Source organism: Dunckerocampus dactyliophorus, chromosome 1 (genome assembly GCF_027744805.1).
Source record: "Dunckerocampus dactyliophorus isolate RoL2022-P2 chromosome 1, RoL_Ddac_1.1, whole genome shotgun sequence".
NCBI lineage: Eukaryota > Metazoa > Chordata > Actinopteri > Syngnathiformes > Syngnathidae > Dunckerocampus > Dunckerocampus dactyliophorus.
Window position 1 is genome coordinate 23,439,003 of NC_072819.1, and position 21,515 is coordinate 23,460,517.

The window sequence follows — 21,515 nt, forward strand, 5'->3', positions numbered from 1 at the left end:
ACCTAGGACCTGTTTGCCTTGGAAGACTTTACCACAGGCACATAGCCCCAGACAAGATAGCTCCTAGAATCACTCGGGCACACAAACTCCACAATAAGGTGGTGATTACCAATTCTCTAGTAAGATTAGCCTATGTCTATAGAGTGAAAAAGGAAAAAATGGCTTGACTCCATCCATGACACCAGCGCTTCACAGTATGCACTTGTCGATACTTTACAGTATACAAACTGTGCATGCTAAATACCAAAAATGTTATTCAGTGGCTCGCTCAGGAGGCCACTACTTTGCCAGGGCACATTGAGCAAACAAATAATCATTAAGTGTACTGATTTTATTTCCCTTTAATAAACAGAGGTGTTGGATGTGCTTCATGTCATCCTTCAATGGTCGCGTCATGGTGCACATTCGCTCATGTTTGTTTGTTTGGCTTCCTTCACAGAGTCAGCACGTCTCACTTATATACTGTATATGTGTGTGTGTGTGTGTGTGTGTGTGTGTGTGTGTGTGCGCTCGTGCATGGTTATCTCCTCAGCTCGACAGCACCATCCGTCCCTCAGACTCTGGGCCTTCGCAGCAACCTCGAGCTCAGGTTGATCAATCATGAGGCTATAGCTGTTATCTTCCAGCTGGAGTACGTCTTCTCTGCTCCTATTGGTCGAGAGACAATGGTAAGAGGGCTATAAAAACAACATACAGAGACTATATATATATTTATATATAACAACACACATTCACTGCAAATTAGATTAAATGTGATTTCTGCCTTAATGCAGGTAATGCTGTTTTGATTGATTTTGATTATCAGTGAGGTACAGTATCGTTAATATTGTGCTTGTAGTTTGCAATGTTGAAATACACTGCATCATACGGAGAACTTTGTAATACGTTGGTTGTCTTATTCAGCAACAATACCAAACAAAAAAGTAGAACATTTTCAGTAGAAATTTTGAATGGGCCTGCCCTCGGAATAACCCCCGGTACGGCACTGTATTCTTGCAGGTCACTATGTTATCATAACCTCGATACTGGGATCCATTTGCCCACTGTATTGGTAATGTCGACATTGGGATTGTTCCACCCACTTCATTTTATGGTTTGCGATTGCTCTCTGCAGGATGCAGTGAGTATTGTTTTTTCCAGTGCTTATCAGTGTCACAGCTGCATTTCCATCCAGGTCACTATTATCCCTTTTCCACTGTGATAGGTTCTAAGCTGGTTCAGAGTAGGTTTTCAGAGTTTTGGTTTTCCATTATCATGCTTCGGCAGGGGTGCTGAACTGGAGTTGAATATTTTTGGTTCAACATTGGCTCCAAATGCTTGCTGGGCTGAGTGCTGAACCGTCTGCATAATGAAGTGGGGGAGGTGTTACCTCATGTAAATACTCGCCTTTACCGTTTTTTTTTGTTTATTTTTGCTACGGGGCATGTTGCACAAATGGCCCCTGGGCCATACTTTGGACACCCATGCGTGTTTTGCCAGAAACGTGAGGTGTTGCCCGGCGATGGGAGAGTGTCTCCAGGCTCTGCCTTCTTCGCTCTGTCACTGGTCAGGGGTTTGGTTGCATTGCGGAAGGGTTTGTGCAGCTTTCAGACTGGCATTGCACGGCAGTACTTCTCCACAATCCACTCCCACTCGCCTGCACGGCTGATACTTCGGCAAATGCATGCCGCAGGACACACTTCCTGTCGTTCTCTTTTACTGCGCACCCCTACTCGCTAAATATAGCCACCATGTCACTAGCTACTGACTTGACACATTAGTAAATAACTTCCACTAGTGATCGCCGGTTCTTGTAAAGTTGACACTCAGCAAAATGTCCATCCATTTTCTGCCGCTTATCCTAATTAGGGTCGCGGGGGTATGCTGGCGCCTATACTCAGCCAAATGTAATGAGGATAGAACTAAATTGAACTGCTCAGTGATTAAGGGTTCAGAAAAGCAAGTACATCATCCACAGCAGTTCAGAATCAAATAGGCACAGGCCAGTTACCAGTTTTAAAGGTATACCACGGTATGAAAAAGTAATGGGTTCAAAACCACTAAAATTGTCCGTCTGCGGTATGAGAGAAAGTGAAGGCCCAGCGCGGACACTATGTGGTAATACTTTGACATGTCGTGTTATTCCTTGAAGCTCCGATGTGCTGAAACCACAGACGTGAGCTATGTTGCCAAAAGTCGGGCAACTTAACCGTCGCAGCATAGATAGCACTGATGTTAGCTGCCTCTTTATCATCAAGAGACTTGTGCCCTCGTATAGTTTTGCATTCTGTAGCGTGTGGATTTAGTGTGAATTTCATCTGGCTTTGCAGTTATCGAACTAATGTGTAAGCACATAATATTATTTAAGTACATTTTTGACATGTTAACGTGAATATCATACCCCAATAAGTCACAATCGTTTAATTGTTTGAAGTGTGAACACGTAGTGACACTGTGCCCTGCAGCGTCAAATGTATAGTAAATGGCAAAATACATTAATATAACATTGGGCAAGGCACGTTTATCAATAATGCTAATATAGCACAAGTTTCCTTATATACGCATACGCAGTAGAACTTGATGAAGGCACACGTGTCGTCATTCCACCGGTATGACCTCACTATTGTCATCGTTGTCAGTCGACATATAACTCATGTCGAGGGTCACCAAATGTGGAGATGTCAAGGATAAGTGGTATAAACCAGGGATGTTTCGATCCACATTTTTTGGCTTCCGATCGGATCCGAAATCATACTAAATCATATCAGAATCATAATAAAATACTTCTACTCACTACTATGGACCAGAGATGTTAATCTCCACCTCAGTCAGCCATTGTGGGCATGACTTAGCTTCTTGAACAGTTTGCTCTGATCAATCAGAGGACAGAAAAATTTTGGGGCCAAGTGATGTAGTGAACCACCAGATCTAGCAGGTGGGGAGCTGCGGTTAAAAAAGCTTGCTTCCTACATATAACATTTGACACCCATTAGTGTATGTTACTGCGACATTACTCCTTCTGGATAATGTTAATTGTATTTGTCATTTTGCTTTTCTTAAATGTAACTGTCCTGCTGCCTGTTTGGCCAGGTCTCTCTTGTAAGACATCTTTGATTTCAACAGGACAAACCTGGATAAACAAAGGATAAATAAAACATACTATGCATGACATGCGTGGAACAATATCGCCCGTCGTAAAACCATTTTAATTTTCCATTCAAATGAGTCATTTTAAAGGTGCTCTTTGCCGTGGTTGGGTACTGCAATGGAGGCGCTAACATTCAAATGTTTTATATCCCTCCTTCTAGCTCAGAGCATGCAGACCGCACCCCATGTAACACACAGGCGCAGGAAAATGTGATGAGATCAAGGCAACCAAAACGCAATACAGCATCAGTCAAACATTTAGCTAATACCTGTAGTTATACAATACTATACCGTTACACAGCCAGAAGTAAAAACATATACACGACAGAAACAGTTATCCAGCATTGGCTACATGATGAAACGCTAGCCATTTTGCAATGTCTTTCTCATTTAGGCTGTAAGAAACTGCAGAGGAGGGTAAATGTTGTTACTGTCAGCTAATGATAGTAATTTCACAAAGTTTAGGTACTACTAGGTCTACTACTGCTATCCTTGAATGCATTGCCTATCGTAAAAACAGCAAAGAATTTGTTTGTGAAATCCACAACATAAACGCTGTCACCTGGAGATGACAACAGTGGTGGCGACGCCTGCAATTTCACTCAGGTTCACGCCGAGTTTTGCCAAAAAACCTGACTCGTTGTCAGCCGACTGCTGAAAGTGCCATGTGTCACTCGGCTACCTGGAGGACTGTGACGGGACAATGTACATGTCCCTGCACTGTGTCAGTCCTGTCACAAATATGACACTTTTTTTTTACGTTTAATGGGGCTGAGGTGTGCCTTCAGGGCAGACAACTATAGGCTGTCAACAGTGCTTGACACTGCTTGAAAGCCTTTGTGATTCACACAGTGCTGAGGGCTCAGTGTCTGATTGCCACTATACAACCTCTTCATACTACAGTATATATCCATCAGGGCCTTAGGGGAATGTGCTTGTTCTTTAACCTCAACATTTGACACAATCTATTTGTAATGCTATTATATTCTTTGAAAGGAACTATACACTCTGGCTTACCAATATTAAATGTTTGTACTCAAGGCCAGTCAATCAGTCTTCCATTACTTGTACAGTGGAACCTTGGTTAGCGTCATTAATGTGTTCCAGAGATCTGACTCGAACTGAAACACACTTTAACTCATTCATTTTTTTCCCACAAGAAGCAATGTACATCGATTTACGTATATTTTGTTGGAGAAAGCCAACAATGCTAGCACAGGACAGTTTTTTTTTTATAGTTTTACACTTGTAGTTTTACAGAAAGCAATTTGAAATGTACATACATACATACATACATACATACATACATACTGTAGCGATGGCTGTATTGTGTAGTTCTGAACTGCTGTTTTGTGTCTGGCCTATATAGGGCAGTAACATTCTGCATGGTGAGTTAGAGCAAGTTTTGGAGTATAAGTCCATAGAAGAAGATAACTAAGAAGTGTTGAACTGTTCATGCTGGGTTTTAGCATTTGCCTACAAGACATTAAGTGTTCTGTGTCTTCTGGAAATAAAAGGCTGACAGCCATCCTGACGTTGTTATTCAGCCGCCATTACACTGATGTCAGAAGTGACTTCGAATGGGAGTTTGGCGCCGTGTTTTGTTTGTACTGTCTGCAACGTCCATTATGAGCCAACGAAGGGAGCTGCGTGTGAAGGAGGAGGAGAACGAGAGGTGGGGTGCTGCTGGCTGGGTGCAGAGAGACTGCAGAAAGAGAGCGAGAGAGCTTGCCGGGAGGCATGGAAACGGCTATGAGAGGCTGTTGCCGTGCTGGCCAGTGAGGTAAACTCATGGGTGTCATGGGCAGCCATAATTGGTCGCCATGCAGCGTGCACAGAGGGCAACATGGGAGATGGCGCACCATGGGCGGCTGCAGCCATGTGTTTGAAAATGCCCAAGTATTCAGGCAAAGCTGACTGGGAAGCTTTTCACGTACTTAAATTGATAGTAAATGCCCAGCAGTGGTCTAATAAATATAAAGCTTTACAGCTGACATTATGTCTCACAGGAGATACCCTATCCTGCATTTTGCTCTTTCACCTAGAGAGCCGCCATGATTATGGAATTTTAGTGGGGGCACTAAAGAGCCGCTTTGGGCAGGGCATGCATCCCGTGCTCCTGAGAAATGAACCGAGTTATAGATGCTGTGCAGCAGGGGAGCTGCCGCGAACCCTGAAAAATGGCATTAGGAGTTTGTAAAGTTAGGCATACTCCCACATGTCACCAAACATGCAAAGCGAACTGTCACGTGACCCATTTGTCAAAGCTCTTCACTCCCCTGAATTTCTTCAGAACAGTTCAGTCACAGAACTGATTAGGTCGGTATCAGAACAGTCATGAAGACGCCATCTCCCCAGGGCGAGGGTCTGCTGGGGCTGCACAAACCTACCTCTGCCCCCAACCTCCGCCCAAGCTGTTTTGTGTGCAACCTATAGTGGGCCTCAACTTCACAGCGAGAGAAGCTGGTCCCTACTCCCCCTGCTGCTAAAGTGGACATGGGCGTAGAGGTGTTTGGAGCTGTGTGCTGCACTTCACCTATTCGGGCTACATAATGGTTCAAGTGGAGATGGTTCAAGAACAACAAGGAGGGTCTCACCCAACTGAAGCAGCATGAGATTGACATGAGGGAGGCCAGGCCATTCCCATCAACTGTCGCCCCTGTCGCTTTCCCTTGTCTCAGCAGGCTATTTCTGAGGAAACCGTGGCAAGCGGGCATCATTGAACCTTCCAATAGCCTGTTGGCGTCAGCAGTTGTTGTGCCGAAGAAGTTGGGGTGATGACGACTCTGAGTGGACTACAGGACTGAAGGGCAAGTGGCCTTGTGAATTGAAGAGCCCCAGGCTGACAACTTTCAGGGGTAACACAGAGCCGAGGCACATCACGCCAACGCAGATGTACTGTCCTGACACCAATGTGCTGCAGAGGGCTCCCACTATTGTGAAGGAGAGAGGCCCGCGAGGAGCAGTTGCTGGAGGAAGCGGGCGGCGGCTTTTCAGAGCTCCGGGCTGCTGAAGTGGTGGCGAGAGAACTCCAGGCAGTGGGAGCAGCAGCAAGAGAGAAAGAGAGAGGGACCTGCAGCCAGCACAAAGGTGGATGGAGTCCCAGCGACTTCTGTCTGGGGTGGAAATGACCCACCTGTCAGCAGGGACCAAAGGCCTGTGGTCCAAGTTCGGGACACTGCGGCTGAGCCGGGGGTGCTGCAGCAGGCGTGGAAAGAGCCGGCAACGGGAGAAGATAGGTGGCACCCTAGGAGTCTACAAGAGACTGTGCTTAACGCCATGCACGAGGAAGCTGGTTCCAGGCACGTTGACGTCGCTAAGACCCTGCGCCGCGTTTACCAAACCTTCTACTGGAGGTGCTGCAGGATTTCTGATGCCACTATCACCCGTGCACAGTGAGGAACAGCCAGTCTGGCCATTACTGGGCCCACGGAAAGAGTGGCAGTTGGCATTGTGGGGCTCCTGCCACACTCCGACAAGGGAAATTGTTATTTCCTGTCAGCCATCAACTACTTCACGCAATAGCCGGAGCTGCATCCCCTGGCCGACCAGGAAGCAGAGACATTCGCCACAACCATAATAGAGGGGATGTTTAGCCTTTTTGACCAGTGACCAGGGAAGAAATTCTGAGTCTCTGAGCAACAGGAAGACACCCACCACCCCACTGCGGCCGCAGAGTGATGGGTTGGTGGAAGGATTTCACGCACGTTGGACGAGCAGCTGGCCATCTTGACACTGCAACACCAGAGGGATTGGGATGATTATCCTCCCCTGGTGCTCATGGCCTGCCACTCTACCGTTCAGTAGTCCATAGACTGCACACCAGTCCTGCTCAAGTTGAAAAGGGAGCCCTGTGCGCCAGCCAAGCTGGCCTTGGGCTGCCCAACTTAGACCATATTCCCAGGTCCGGAATATTGTAGGAAACTCCAGGACCAGAGGTCGCTCACAAGTTTGCCCGACTGCAGCAGCAGAGGGCGGTCAGGTCGCAGAAGAGGGACTGTGACCTGAAAGCCAGAGTGTGGCATTTCCAACAGGAAGAGCAAGTGTGGGTCTACCAACATGTCACTTCCTGTTGACTGGAAAGGACGTTCATGGCAAGAGCTCCGCTTTTGCTGCCAGAGTTTTGAACTAGTTTGGCGTCTTCCTGGCCACACTTCATGATCACAGAACCAGAATAGTGTGCTGACATCTCTGACTTCAACTCGGACTGGTTAGAGGTACGAACTCGCTGAAATAAACCAATTATAAGCGCAGACAGCCCTTAGTAAGGCAAACTAACTGGCTAACTGCCCAAGAGCGAGGCGGTTGTTTAGCAACAATGCAGAGAAAAAAACAATTTGAATCGGGCGCGGAGAGCTCGAGTCCAGCTACCCTGGAAAGGCCACACTTAGAAAGAATGCCACCACCAATAGAGCTGCTAACAGCCGTGGGGCCACCCAAGAAGCAGGAAGACTGGGCAACACTTATGCCGTCCAGCCATTTTGGCCGTTGGCCCATGGGGAGCACTCAACAATTTAATGCCCTGAAAAATCTATTGATTGCTCAAATGAAGACGCTATAACAGGAAATCTTGGGAAGTAATGCACAAAATGTGGCAGAAGCACAACATGAGCTGAATAATCTGCAAAAGCAGAACGACAGCCTTCAAGAGGTGCTCAAACACCTGCGGGAGGAGGTTAAATAACTGAGGGATGAAAATAGAGAACATCGCAACAAAATCAAGGTATCACAGGATAAAAAATGCTGCTTTGAGCGTCACTCTTAAAGAAGATAATGATGCAAAAGAGAAACTCATTGAGCAAAGGAACAACACAATTGATGAAATGTATCAGAATGCACGAATGCAACGTGATCTTGACGGGGCTCCGGATTAAACCCAGGTTGTATACCAGAGCAGTCGGGAACAAGGAAGAACCAGCTTAAATGGATGTTGCTTCAACGCCAAAATTCAGTTGCTTCAATTGCCAAATTTCTACATTCAAAGGAGGTGGATGTAGACATCCACACCATAGATACTTGCATCCAACTGTATGGCAGAACCAACACCACACCCATCATCATTAAGTTCACCAACAGGAAATTCAAAACCGCACTGCTGAAACAGGGAAATAAGCTGAAAGGAATACTGTAACAATACTGTCCACATGAATGAGCATCTGACAAAATGCAACGCTGACATTGCCAAGAAAGCACGCGACTTGAGGAAGCAGGGAAAGATCCAAGATATTTGGAGCGCCAACTGCCAAATTTACATCAAGTTAAATGCAAGACCAGAGGCCAGAGTGGTTGTTGTCAAAGACATCAAGGACCTGGAAAAATGCTAAAGATCATATCACCAAAACAACAAGGAAAAAGGACACAACTCACAAACAAGAACAATGCAGTGGAAAGGATTACATTCATTAACATTTGACAACATCATTAGCACACCTTAAGGGACTGATCAACAAGACACTGGATTTAATGACACTCCAAATGCAACACAAAAGTTTGCAGGACAAGAAGACCTACAATTGGAAACCTTTTGCTTTCCAGACCACAAACAACTAGAAGTGGAGAAAGATATAGATCTGGACATAAATATTTTTTATCATCTCAGAAATGACAGCAGTCACTACACGAAGGAACAATACACTAATAACCTTGATATTGACAACAAGTTGTCAATTATCCACATAAACAGCAGAAGTATGTATGCAAATTATAATATCAGACAATATATGAGTCATTTCAAGAAATCCTTCAAAGTAATCTCAGAAACTTGGAATGATGCCAACAAGGGCAGGGATTTTGAGCTGGAAAGATATGAAATGAACTGCATCAACAGAAAGTGGAGAAGGAGTGGCTGTGTACGTGGACAAACATCTGAGCAACAAAGTGGTAAAGAACATGTAATATGCATTTGATAACATTTTAGAATGCATAATGATTGAAATCTGTAAAGAAAAATGCAAAGATGTTTTACTAAGTTGTTTATATAGAACACATAAGTCAAGCATAGAATTGTTTGAGGACTGGATCAAAGTAATCTTCACAGACATCAGCCAAAAAATAATCTTCGTATGTGAAGACTTAAATATTGATCTTCTGAATCCAAGTAAGCAACAGATAATAGATGACTTCATAGACACAATGTACAGTTTAAGCCTGTATCCTAAGATCACCAGACCAAGTAGAATAACAGACCATTGTGCCACGCTAATTTATAATATATTCTCTTTGATAACAGCACAACTAGTAGTCTGCTAATTAACGATATCAGTGACAGTCTTCCAATGTTTACAATTTTCAGTGAACACCATAAAAAGAGAAAGATGGAAGACTGAAGGACTTTCCAACGACTACGCACGAGGAAAGCATCAACACTTTTAAGAAAGATCTGTATGTATCTGTGTGTACAGTGAAAATGATGTAGATTTACCATATGAACACTTTTATTTACGTAACCCATATTTACAAGAAGTTCTATGATAAGCACTGTCCATTGAGAGAAGTGCCTAATAAGCAAAAGAAGAGAAATCAGCCATGGATGACAAAGGGACTGCAAAATGCCTGTAACAAGAAAAACACATTATATGGGAGATTTATTATAAAAAAAAAGAAGCATACAAAATGTGATAAGATATATACAAATAAGTTGGCAAACATTTTGAGAGTGTGTAACAAAGAATATTATAGTCAATCACTAGACAAGAACAAAAACAACAGAGCAACATGGGGCATCCTAAACAGTATTTTCAGGAATGGTACTAAGAAAGCAGATTAGCCTCATTATTTCACCGATGGAAATGCCAAAAATTATTATATGAATTAGGTAGTTGAAATATTCAATAACTACTTTGTAAATATTGCACCAAAACTGGAAGAAAAGATCCCAAATTTGGAGGAAGGGAATGACATTATAGACAGGAATTCCAACTCCATGCTCCTCAATGATGTGACAAAAAAGGAAATCATTGATATTGTCAATAAATGTAAAGCAAAACCATGAACTGATTGCAATGGAATTTAAATGGAAACGATTAAAAGGGTAATTAACAAGAACTGCTGACATCAGTAGCTTTTCATTTCAGACTGGTATATCTGCAAACAAAACGAAAACAGCTAAAATAGTACCAGTTTTCAAAAATGGAGACAAACATCAATTCACAAACTACCGACCAGATTCTTTATTACCACAATTGTCCATCAACAATATTTAGGGGTTCCACGATTTATCCTGTTCATTATATGCAATTTGAATTGTTATATGCATCTACTGTATAAACTATAATGGGAAAACTACATCAATATGCTTTGTGATGACATTTTTGAGACTTGTGGCATTATTGTATTAGTTAGCAAAGAACTACAGAGTCAGCCGCTGATGACATTATAGACTGGAGATGGCATTGACTTCTGGTTCCTGTTTCCATGTAGTGGCAAGCTAATAAGCTGCTAACAAGGTCATTTTGTGATTAAAAATAGAATCACAACACAGCTGGACTCACACAGTGTATTTAATAACACGACAAGACGCATACCTTATCGTATGCTAACTGGAAAATGTATGCAATCTGAGGCAACATTTTGATGTAACCGATGTTAACCAAAAGACACACGGAGTGAGGCATACAGTGCAGGCCAAAAGTTTGGACACACACAATACAAGTATATGTACAGTACAGTATATATGTTAAGTGTTCCATTATTTTATAATACATTTAATTTCTAAATAAATCGTCCAGATCAAACATCAGGTAAACCAACACAATCTAAATTACATGCATCACAGAGGTGTTTTTGTAATTTTATATAATTATATATTGGACAAAATATTACAAACACTTCTCAGTGTGATACAGCACAGCCACATTGATAAATACAATAAAAATGAACATATTGCCAAATGAATACCTTTTAAAATGTATATTTGGACCGCTTGTGTTGGATATCATTACATTCTGCAGAGGTAACCAAGGAAGTGACCAGCAAGTGGGTGACCATTAAATTAACTACAACATATTTAACCTCTCAAACATTAGACAACTAGTTACATAGAATGAAATTGAACAATTTATGGGAAAGGAATAGTGGATGGAAATTCTGGAGTGAATTTTCATTTTGCACTGTTGGATCTTAAGGAGGTTCTAAGTAGAGCTTCAAATGATATTGGAGTGAGAGAAAAAAAAACATTTTTCATCAGATTTTTTGCGAAACAGCCTGTCTCGCAAAAAATCTGAACTCATTGTCATAATTTCTTGATAGTAAAGGCAATAATAAGGGATGCTCTGATTGATTTAAATCACATTGCCTCCCTCCCCCTTTTATTACCTATTTTTTTTTTGACCCCCTGGCAATCAAGGGAACTTGAAATTGTCCAGACTTTTCCCCTTTATACGGAACCCCTGGCCAAAAGCACTCATTATAAATAGATTTTAAAATGTATAATTATTCCATGTGATCGGTATCGCTATCGGCTGATTTCAGACCTGGATGATCAGTATCAGAATTGGCAGCATAAAACCTCGATAGGAGCATCCCTAGCAAAAAAGCTTTCTCTCGTTGTACACGGTCCGATTGTTGAGCTACTTAAGCAAAGCCTCTCGCAGCGCAACATTGCTGCAAAGGTTGGAAGCAGTAAGACAGTCATTTCGAACTTCTTAAAAGATCCTGAGCGTTATGGAACAAAAAAGTCAAGTGGTAGACCCATAAAAAGGTCACCGGACCTGAACCGGCGGATCCGATTGGCTGTCCGTCAAGACACAGGACGATCCTCGGCTGTAATTAAGGTTGTTACTTGTGCCGAGTATCTGCGAGAAAGAGGTTTTAAGAACAAAAAAACGCCTTGTCTCCTTCAACACCACAAAATTGGCCATTTGGAATTTGCATGACATCACCAAACATTAGACACTGAAAAGTAGAAGAAAGTGTTATTCTTTGATGAGAAAAAATGTAACCTTGACAGTCCTGATGGCTTCCAATGTTACTGGCATGACAAGGAGATCCAACCAGAGATATTTTCTACACGGCAAAATGGAGGGGCGGCATCATGATCTTGGATGTTTTTTTTCTTCAATGAACCAGTGGAGCTTCAGGTTGTGCAGGAGCGTCAAAACGGCAGCTAGTTATGTGGAGATGTTGCAGGGGGCATCCCTCATGACCCTCGTCTGCGTGGTAATGACTGGGGTTTTCACAGGACGACACTGCAGTTCACAATGCCCGCCTGAAAAAGGATGTCTTCCAGATGAATAGCGTCACTCGTTTGGACCATCCTGCGTGTTCCTCTGATCTAAGTCCAATTGTAGAAGGATGGCAAGGGAAGTTTACAAAAATGGACATCAGCTCCATGCAGTGGATGCCCTCCGTGAAGCCATCTTCACCACCTGGAGTAACAGTCTTACTAGCCTCCTGGAAACACTGGCATCAAGCATGGCCAAACCAATGTTTGAGGTGATAAACAAGAATGGCACAGCTACTCATTTTGTAAAATGTAATTTCTGTTTGGGGGGGTGTTGAGCTTTTGTATTAAACGTTTGATCAGCTGATGAACAGCCTATTTCAGTTTAATTTTAAATTGCTTACTCAAACAATTTTGTCTCACTGCCATTTCTTGATTTTGCTTTTTGAAGCTCTTTTTACAACCTCTTTATGATCCAACAGGGCAAAATGTAAATTCTTCCAATTTTTTTAACTGGCCATAAGATTTTGATCAGGATTGTACTCTAGGATTGAACTCTGCCTCTGCTTGCACATATTGCCACCAGGTGGTGCTCTGAAGTGCACTTTTCAACACTATATACAGTACTCCTATGCAGTCTCGGAGCAGAAACCTGCTGTTTCTTGTACTTCTGTTTTCTCCTCCACCAGTGATTTAATAGACATATGTTTTTTCACCATATAGAGAGGTGGCTAAAGTGGGTGACACTTTTAGGTTTTGTTTCCTGAAACCTTTTTATTTTTTTGTATTTTTTTAACTTTGCCTCTACAGTAGTGGCAATCACTCTGGGCTTGGAGCCGACATGTATATCTAGATTCATGTATTTCCCTCATGACATCAGCCCATTGTATTTGCTTAGGTCATTTGCCCTGAGTTCTCATTTTGATTGAAGATATGATGGTTTTGCACTCTGTGCCACTTCTCATCTCTCCTCTCTGAGCCTGTGTGAGCAGACTGCTGTCGCTTCTTAGCAACAGTCAGAGGGAAATAGATAAGGAATTAAATAAATGCTGGAGGAGATGAAAGGATACTGTGCATAGAGTATTTTTGAAGGTTGCTCAACTTTCTTGCTGCTCACCGGTCAATCCATCATTATATGCCCAGTTTAGCCTCAAGTTTTCACCAAATGTGGATGATAATCAAACAAAGCCATTTAAAATAATGTCTCTCACCTCTGTGTTTCAAAAAGAAAAGAGTGGAAGATGTTCCAGCTGCAAAGGTGTGGCCAACTTGTGTAGCTGCAATGGCATGATAAGCAGATAGATTTTGTCAACTAACGTCTGAACCAGTCTTTGGAAATGTCTCTTATCAGGACCAAATAAGATCAACCCATTGACGCTGTGTGTCAATTGTGCGATGGAGTCACACTGCACGTGGTCTCAGTGCAAGAGACAAGATGATGATTAGGCTTATTGTTGCTCTTGATGACAAGGTCTAGTTCATCAATGATGGAGGGGCGGATCAATGGGAAGTTGTCTTTTTGCCAGGAGGAGTGACTACATTGACTGCCTTTCCGTCACAATTGTAGATAAGTGTATGGACATAAATAGAATAAACTGTTAGTTTGCATTTTCCCCATAATAAATTGCCATGGTAAAACTTCTAAAATACTGTACATTGCAGGTAAATTAAGTGACATTAGTAACATTTTAGCATGGTTTCTTGTCATGTAAGTGCAAAACGTTCTACAAGTAACAGTTGTTGAGGATGTCAGGAACACACAAACCCTCTATTCCTTAAATCGCAAATATTGAAATTCACTGATCCGGTACTTCTCAAACAGCATAACTAAAATCATCCACAAAGCAAACAAACTGATCCCCATACATACACCATTTGTTTTCAACAAGAGAGGAGAAATATGACCTCAGTGAAAAACTGAAATGAAAATGTCTGTATATAAGCACAATGCTAAAAACAATTAGCTCAGGGGACGCCAACCCCATTCAAACCTTAACTTTTACTTGTTGACACAATATTTCACGTTCCGACATTTGTCATTTTGATTTTTTCCCCCGCTTTCTGTATGAAAGGAAATAATGGTGTTTAAAAAAAAGTAAGAAGCAACTATAAGCACTATAAACCTTGTGCAGTATTAAGGGAATAAATACTGGGGGAAGAAATTGTTAATCATAATCAATTTTAATTAGTAAAACATTAAATAAAACAAATAAAACATTAAAGATGTTGACTTCAAAGCTGCATCATTTTGTGAGTTGTGTCTTTAATTTTCATGTAGTCGACGTGATGTAATCTTCAACGTTAGTCCTTTTTTTTGATGACTTTGATAAGTGGCTTCCTCCGGTCCGCCATTTAACTTGATGTAGATTTTGCAGTTGGTACGCCAAGTGCCTTGAATTTTCCCCTGCTTCCTTAAGTCGCGTGCCTTCTTGGCAATGTCAGTGTTGTGTTTTGTCAGGTGCTCATTCATGTAGACGTTTGTTTCTTTCAGATTACCCCTCTGCCTTTGCAATGCCAATTTGTTTTGCCTGTTTTTTAACTTTATGATGATGACAGGTGTTGTATCCATGTTGTTGACATCCACATCCATCACTTTTGACTGCAGATAGTTGGCCATCAGTTGCTCTGTTGGAGTAACATCGTGTCCTCCTCCATTACCAGATGCACTGGCATAAGACTTGCGTGTTATGTGAAGCCCAGTCACAGTTACATTGTTCATGCGTGTTGATTGTTCCAAATCATCACTCTGCACATCGTTTGTGTTCTAATGTGATCCTTTTCATCATTTTGCTTATTTAAAGCTTCCACTTTTCTTGCCAGCCCATCCATTTGTTTACATAATGATGCATTCATTCTTCAGATCCTTGGGATTGCACATCTTCAAGCTGTTCATCCATTTTTGTTTAGCTTCTTCCGTATATCACCTGATTCCTGGCTTCCTTCAATGTCCTCCTCCTCTGTAGTTGCGGGGCCAGGAACAGAAGCGGAAGCCCTTTTTGTAGGCATTACTAATGTTGCTAATCAAAACCTTTGAAGCTCAGACAGCAGCACGTTAGTTTGCCTTGTGTTGCAGATGAAATTCTCCACACCCTACGAAAGGTCAAAGGACCACTTTGGAAAATTAAATAAGCCGATTTTACTTCCCCCTTACGTGTTCATTGATCTCCAGTTATGAGAAGGAAAGAAGACTCACACGCCAAACTGGATTTACAAAATGTGTTTTGAAGAATAAGTCAAACAGAATATCTATATAGAGCTCTGGACCCCGACTCATGCACGTGTTCCCTGATTTTCTGGCCAGATGAGAGCGAGTCTTGTTCCATTGTCCCATCTGCCATTTTATACTTGTTTTGCTCAGATCATTTGCATCAGTTTCTCCAAAGATAACTTTCTTCTGGATTCCCTGATGAAGCTTGTGACGCCAGCAGATGATAGCCCTCTCCTTCGCTGACCTGACAACACTTATTGTAGTGACAGAAACAAAACATTATTTTCTTCAGCCTACAGTATATCAGCCTGTCTCAAGGCTCAGGCCAGTGTAGGTCTGTTTTGAATACATTCTGGACGATATCTGACTGATGACCCTGGCTAGTTCAAGCTGTTTGCACCACACTATTTCTGTTTAACCTTTGACACACTGGAACAGATGTCCATCTACTCAGCTAATTATATGATAAAGCATTATTTCTATAAACTACTTGTAGTCCTTCATTTAGTTATTAAATTCATTGATTAAACAGGCATATCTATACTGTACTTATTTTAAGGCACTCAGCAATAATTCAGTCAATAAACATCAATGCAACCAGTTATTCTAAAATCTACTTGTAATAATTATTACCCCACTCAGTGAATACATTTTTGCCTACAACTCCCCCTTTGTGGGCCACATTTTAGGCCACACAAAGGTACAAAGAGACATCTTAAAACACATATGTTATTGTCCTCTGAAGTGTTTGGTGCCACCTCACATTGTCTAACATGGATTTGTGTATGGGGGAAGGATGTGTGTGTGTGTGTGTGTGTGTGTGTGTGTGTGTGTGTGTGAATTATCGCCCAGAGGATTATTGTACCTCTGTCAGAATGGTGTTGGGCATCTTCAGTCCCTTTCTTGAGCAGCACGATGTCATCCGGACGGACTCTTTTTGATGATGGGGGGCTTTTCCCTTGGAGATTAACTGGCGATTTGGCACAGTTGGGAAACTGGCATGTCACATGCAGAAAGTAGATGGTTGCCCAATCTCTTCCTCACCTGAGGTCACCTGGATGCACTGGAACTGGCTCCTTCCTCGAATGCAGCCGCTACGCTGGCATCTCCTCAGCTGGACTGGTCCCCTCCCATAGCTAATAGTATGCCTGATGCTAAGCTGATTTTGATGCACTATGAAACTATTGTTTATTGGAAACTCCTAAGACTGTGTCTAACTGCAACCTTTAATATGGGTGACTGTGTGTAATGTAATCTAAATGACGGTAGCTAAAATATTAAACACTACCTGATTTATACTATACTAACAATTTTGTTGAATAACTGAAGCTCTATTTGAGGAACTATTGTAAATGCACTTTGACGTTACTTATTCTATTTTGCCACGCCCTTAGAGTAGAAGAGAAGCATCCAGTTGCTCTGCCACACCCCCAACAGCACTCCTGGTTTAGCCTTTGCCAATTCTAGTTAATTGTAATTGATCCAATCTACATTATTGACAGCGATCCACCAAAACAAAACAATCCAAAGCCCGTCCCCACCTGATTACAAGCTTTATGCTGCCACGCCCCGAGACGATCCCATGGCTTTGATGCAGACCCTGGGACCGTAGCCCACACAAGAAAGACTCCTCCTCTCTCTGGAAAGGCCTGAAATCCCAGGTCCCATCTTACCCACCTGCAGGGCTGCTCCTCCCTGGGGAAAAAAACATAGGAAGGATCACTCCGATGCACAAGTGCACACAAGCCAGTCCATTTGGCCAGTAAATGTGGGTGTTGGCTGTTCCTCCCACCATATGTCCACTCAAACCAGGTGGGGTCATACTGCCCTGAACAACTCGCTAAGATGGTCACATTATGAATTATACTATGCCAAATGACTAATAGTGTAACTAGCTGGATCATACCTGGTAAAAAGGAGTACTCTCCTGCAGCAGGAGTGAGGCTGGGATGTCTACCAAGAGCAACCGAGGACACTCAGCACAGATCTTGAAACAATAAAGAACAATCACTGCAAGGGATGATCCAATATAAAATAAAACAGATTGCATTTCTGGAGAAAAATAACTACTTAAAACTAACGAAAGTATCTGTCCATGCCGCGAGTAAATAAAACCCCACATTTCCTCAAATTTAGAGACATACTAGAATGCCATACAGTTCTGGTGATAACACAAAGGTCAGTGACCTCCACGAATGCAGGCTAATGATGTCTGTGCATAAGTCAGACATTCACATGGTTTCACAAAAGAGCCCGATCGTTACACCATTCACAATTTGGAGTTGCTATGGCAACATGAGGTTTAGCAATTTGGAATTTTGTGCAGCTCCTCTTTCGATGAAGACAGATTTACTCAAAACTGCACCAGACTAGCATGAAGTCAAACCCATAAAACATTATTAATTTGCAAAAAATTTACACAAAAAACCTTTGTGATATATATCATTTTCAATTTTGCCCTGCGATTGGCTGGCGACCAGTCCAGGGTGTACCCCGCCTGTCCCCGGTCCGCGGGATATTTGTGGGAACTCAAGCCTCTCCATGGGTCAAAAAAGTTTGACGACCACTGCTATAGACCACAGAAAGCGTGCTGCAGTGCGAGCTGCAGTACTTGTAGACCTGACAAAAGCTTTCGATACAATTAATCACAACATTTTAATTACAAAATTCGAAAGTTAAGGAATCAGAGGGATAGTTTTGAATTGGGTCAAAAGCTACGTAGCAAATAAGAAGCAATATGTGAAGCTAGGAGAATACACATCTGCAAATTTAAATATTAGAGTAAATTAAGGTATATTAGAGTAAATAATAGAATACCCCAGGGGTCAATACTGGGAACAAAAGTGTTCAATTTACAGTTTATATTAATACTATATATAAAGCAGGGGTGCTCACACTTTTTTAGCTTGCGAGCTACTTTTAAAATGGCCAAGTCCCAAAGATCTACCTACTACTATAAATATAGAAAGTATTTATATTTAATACATTTCTTAAAAAAAAATATGAGTGGGTATTTATGTACGTTATACCTGTATACCAGGAGTGTGCGCACTTTCTCAGCATGCAAGTACAAGTCAAAATGATCTACCTCTTTCTATAAAACATATAACATATACTAAATGTAACCAGTAAACTCTGAAATTCTATTAACTATTAATGATTAGTATTTCACGTTCACATTTTCAAAGTTCACGGGTAATCAAAGTAGTTGCTATCATAATTCAATTCAATGTGGAAATAAAGATAATTACACATAACTCCTACATAGTTGTGTAAATAGTTGTGTACATAACCTGAGTACACTAGGTTAACTACTTATGAACACAATTGGTTCCAGATGACCGTTGGCAAGTCGATTTGTTCATAAATCCAACAAAAGGTAATTTATCAATTATACGTACTACATGTACGTGTATACAGGCGCGGATTTAGAGGAGGGTGTGGGGGGTGTACACCCCCCCATTTTGAGGCACCCACAATTTTTTTTTGCCTGATTCATGTCCATAGGGACATGCATCTGACATGCATCTGAATTATGGGTGCGTGGTGGACGCATATGCCAGAATGCAACCGAGACGCATGCTATTCCTGAACCCACTGTCAGGCTGATCATTTACATTGGACATTGAACGTGTGCTGTACATGGCTATTCAGGTGGAGGTGCAAAATTAAGGTTCTGGCATCATGACTATAAGGAAAACTGTTGTCTATTCTCAATGAAAATTAACCAGAAAAGCGATCCCCAGTGACATAAAATTATACTCAAATCTTCGGAATTTACAGCTGCTTCAAATTGGAAAATATTTCAGGAAATTGAGCTAAAATGGGTTTCTCCTAATACCGGTAATTTTATAAATAGAATGTTTTGGCTTAAACGATGTATTCCAAGGATAAAAATAACAACAAACTCTTGAAATTAAGGACATAAAGGCCTCAGTTATCACCAGATTGCAGGAAATGAGGTCTAATTTTAATTTTTTTTTAGCTCCATTTCCACCCCCCTCTCCTGTTGGTCCCATTAGCAGTGTCACAGTGCCCTCTACTGGTCAAGCATGTAGCAGTGTAAATATGGAGTTACGACAAGGCATAGCATAATGTATCTGCAAACACAACAGGTAGTTCAGGGAAACTACTGAGGTGGAAGCAATTGGCGACGAAGGTACAGACGAAGGTGTAGGCATTGGTGGCGAGTCAGTTGGTGCAGGAGTAGCAGATCTACGTTTGAAGAAGCTTTCAATGGAAGTTTGTATGGTCTTCCTTTTCTTCTCCTCGTAGATGATACGGTAGCACTGTAGAGCGTCATTGATACTCGACAAAATAAATGAACATATAGACCAGTCAGCTTGTGTTCGTATCTCTGAGTGTTCGCAAATCGGATGTTCGTAAGTAGAGAACCTAGTGTACTGGTATTATGTCAGTCAAATTAGCTATGTAACGTTCATTACTTCATGTATTACATCCAGTTAGCATTTGCTATCAAACATTACCCATATACAAGAATTTAAAATGATGATGCAAAAGACAATGCAGCCGAAGTCAAGGCAACATATTGAAAAGGTTTCACCAATGGGCACGTTTTTAATTTCATCATGAAATAACAGTTTAAGAAGCGAACGTGTAGAAAACACTGATTTCTGTAGTAGAGTTTATGACGTGAAGCAAAGCCAGTAAACAATACACTTTTTTTCTATGTAACTAGCTGCTACAAGTGAACAGATAACTTTTGTTACAGATATAGACATCTTACCGCAGAGTTAGTTCATCCATAATCACAATAATAAAGATGAAACTTGCATCTTTGTGTGTAGCTTGAAACGCTGCGGGGGAGCAAGCGCGAATCAGGAATGGAGCTTAATGTCAGCTGACTGATGTCACATGACAACTACAAAGTGACGTTTACTCGATCGACCCAAACTACCTTGGCGATCTACCGGTAGCTCGCGATCGACTTAATGGCCACTGCTTTTTGTTCTGGGGAAAGCACACAAGAGCTAATGAAAACAGTCACAGAGGAAATAAAAAGATAGTTTGATAAAAATTGATTATCCTTGAACCTAAGTAAAACTAAAATAATGTGATTTGGTAATAGCAGAAAGAATGCAAACGTGCAAATACAAATCGACGGTGTGAATATTGAAAGGGTGAATGAAAACATTTCGGGGGGATCATAATAGATGAAAACATGAACTGGAAATCTCAAAAATATACAACATAAGGTGGCAAGAAATACCTCAATATTGAAAAAAGCTAAATTTGTTCTTGATCAAAAATCACTCCATACTCTTTAGTGTTCTTTGGTATTACCATATCTAACTTATTATGTGGAGATATGGGGTAATAACTATAAAAGTAATCTTAATTTGTTATGTGCAAAAAAGATCAGTTTGGTTAAACCATAACCATAACTCCCAGAGCAGGGACATGGTTAAATGCCTTTTCCTAGTCCACAAAGCACATGTAGACCGATGCAAACTCCCATTTACCGTCTACCACCCTTGTAAGGATGTAGAGCTGGTCCAGTGTTCCACGACCGGGACGAAAACCAAATTGCACCTCATGTAACGGTCATACACTTTTCTTCAGTACCCTGGAATAGACTTTCCATGGGAGGCTGAGGTGAGTGATCCCCACTATAGTTAGAACATAGTTGGTCATAGTTGGTCACCCTTCTTAAAAAGGGGGACCACCACCACGGTCTGCCAATCCAGAGGTACTGTTCCCAACTTCCACGCAATGTTGAAAAGATGTGTCAACCAAGACAGTCCTTCAACATCCAGAGCCTTGAGGAACTCAGGGCGAAACTCGTCCACCCCCGGAGCTTTTTGTCTACCCCAGATACCTCAGCCACAGTGATGAAACTGTCTGCGTTCATGTCCTCAGACTCTGCTTCCTCTATGGAAGGTATGTCAGTGGAATTGAGAAGGGCCTCAAAGTATTCCTTCCACCAGCCGACTATATTCTCGGTCGAGGTCAGCAGGCTTCCGTCCCCACTGTAAACACAGTGAACCTGGCACTGCTTCT

At 41.8% G+C, this 21,515-nt stretch overlaps 1 protein-coding gene across 9 annotated transcripts in view; it reads left to right on the forward strand.

Moving 5' to 3' along the window:
- Positions 1–21,515, forward strand: part of LOC129178107 (nephrocystin-4-like) — a 254,373-nt gene that overhangs the window by 93,320 nt on the left and 139,538 nt on the right. For all 9 annotated transcript variants that reach the window (XR_008569753.1, XR_008569754.1, XM_054769957.1 and 6 more), the window contains exon 8: positions 533–668. Coding sequence is in view for 7 of the 9 variants with exons in the window: in XM_054769957.1 (XP_054625932.1) it covers positions 533–668 (136 nt within the window). In the remaining 2 variants the exon portion in view is untranslated. The remainder of the gene's footprint in view (positions 1–532; positions 669–21,515) is intronic.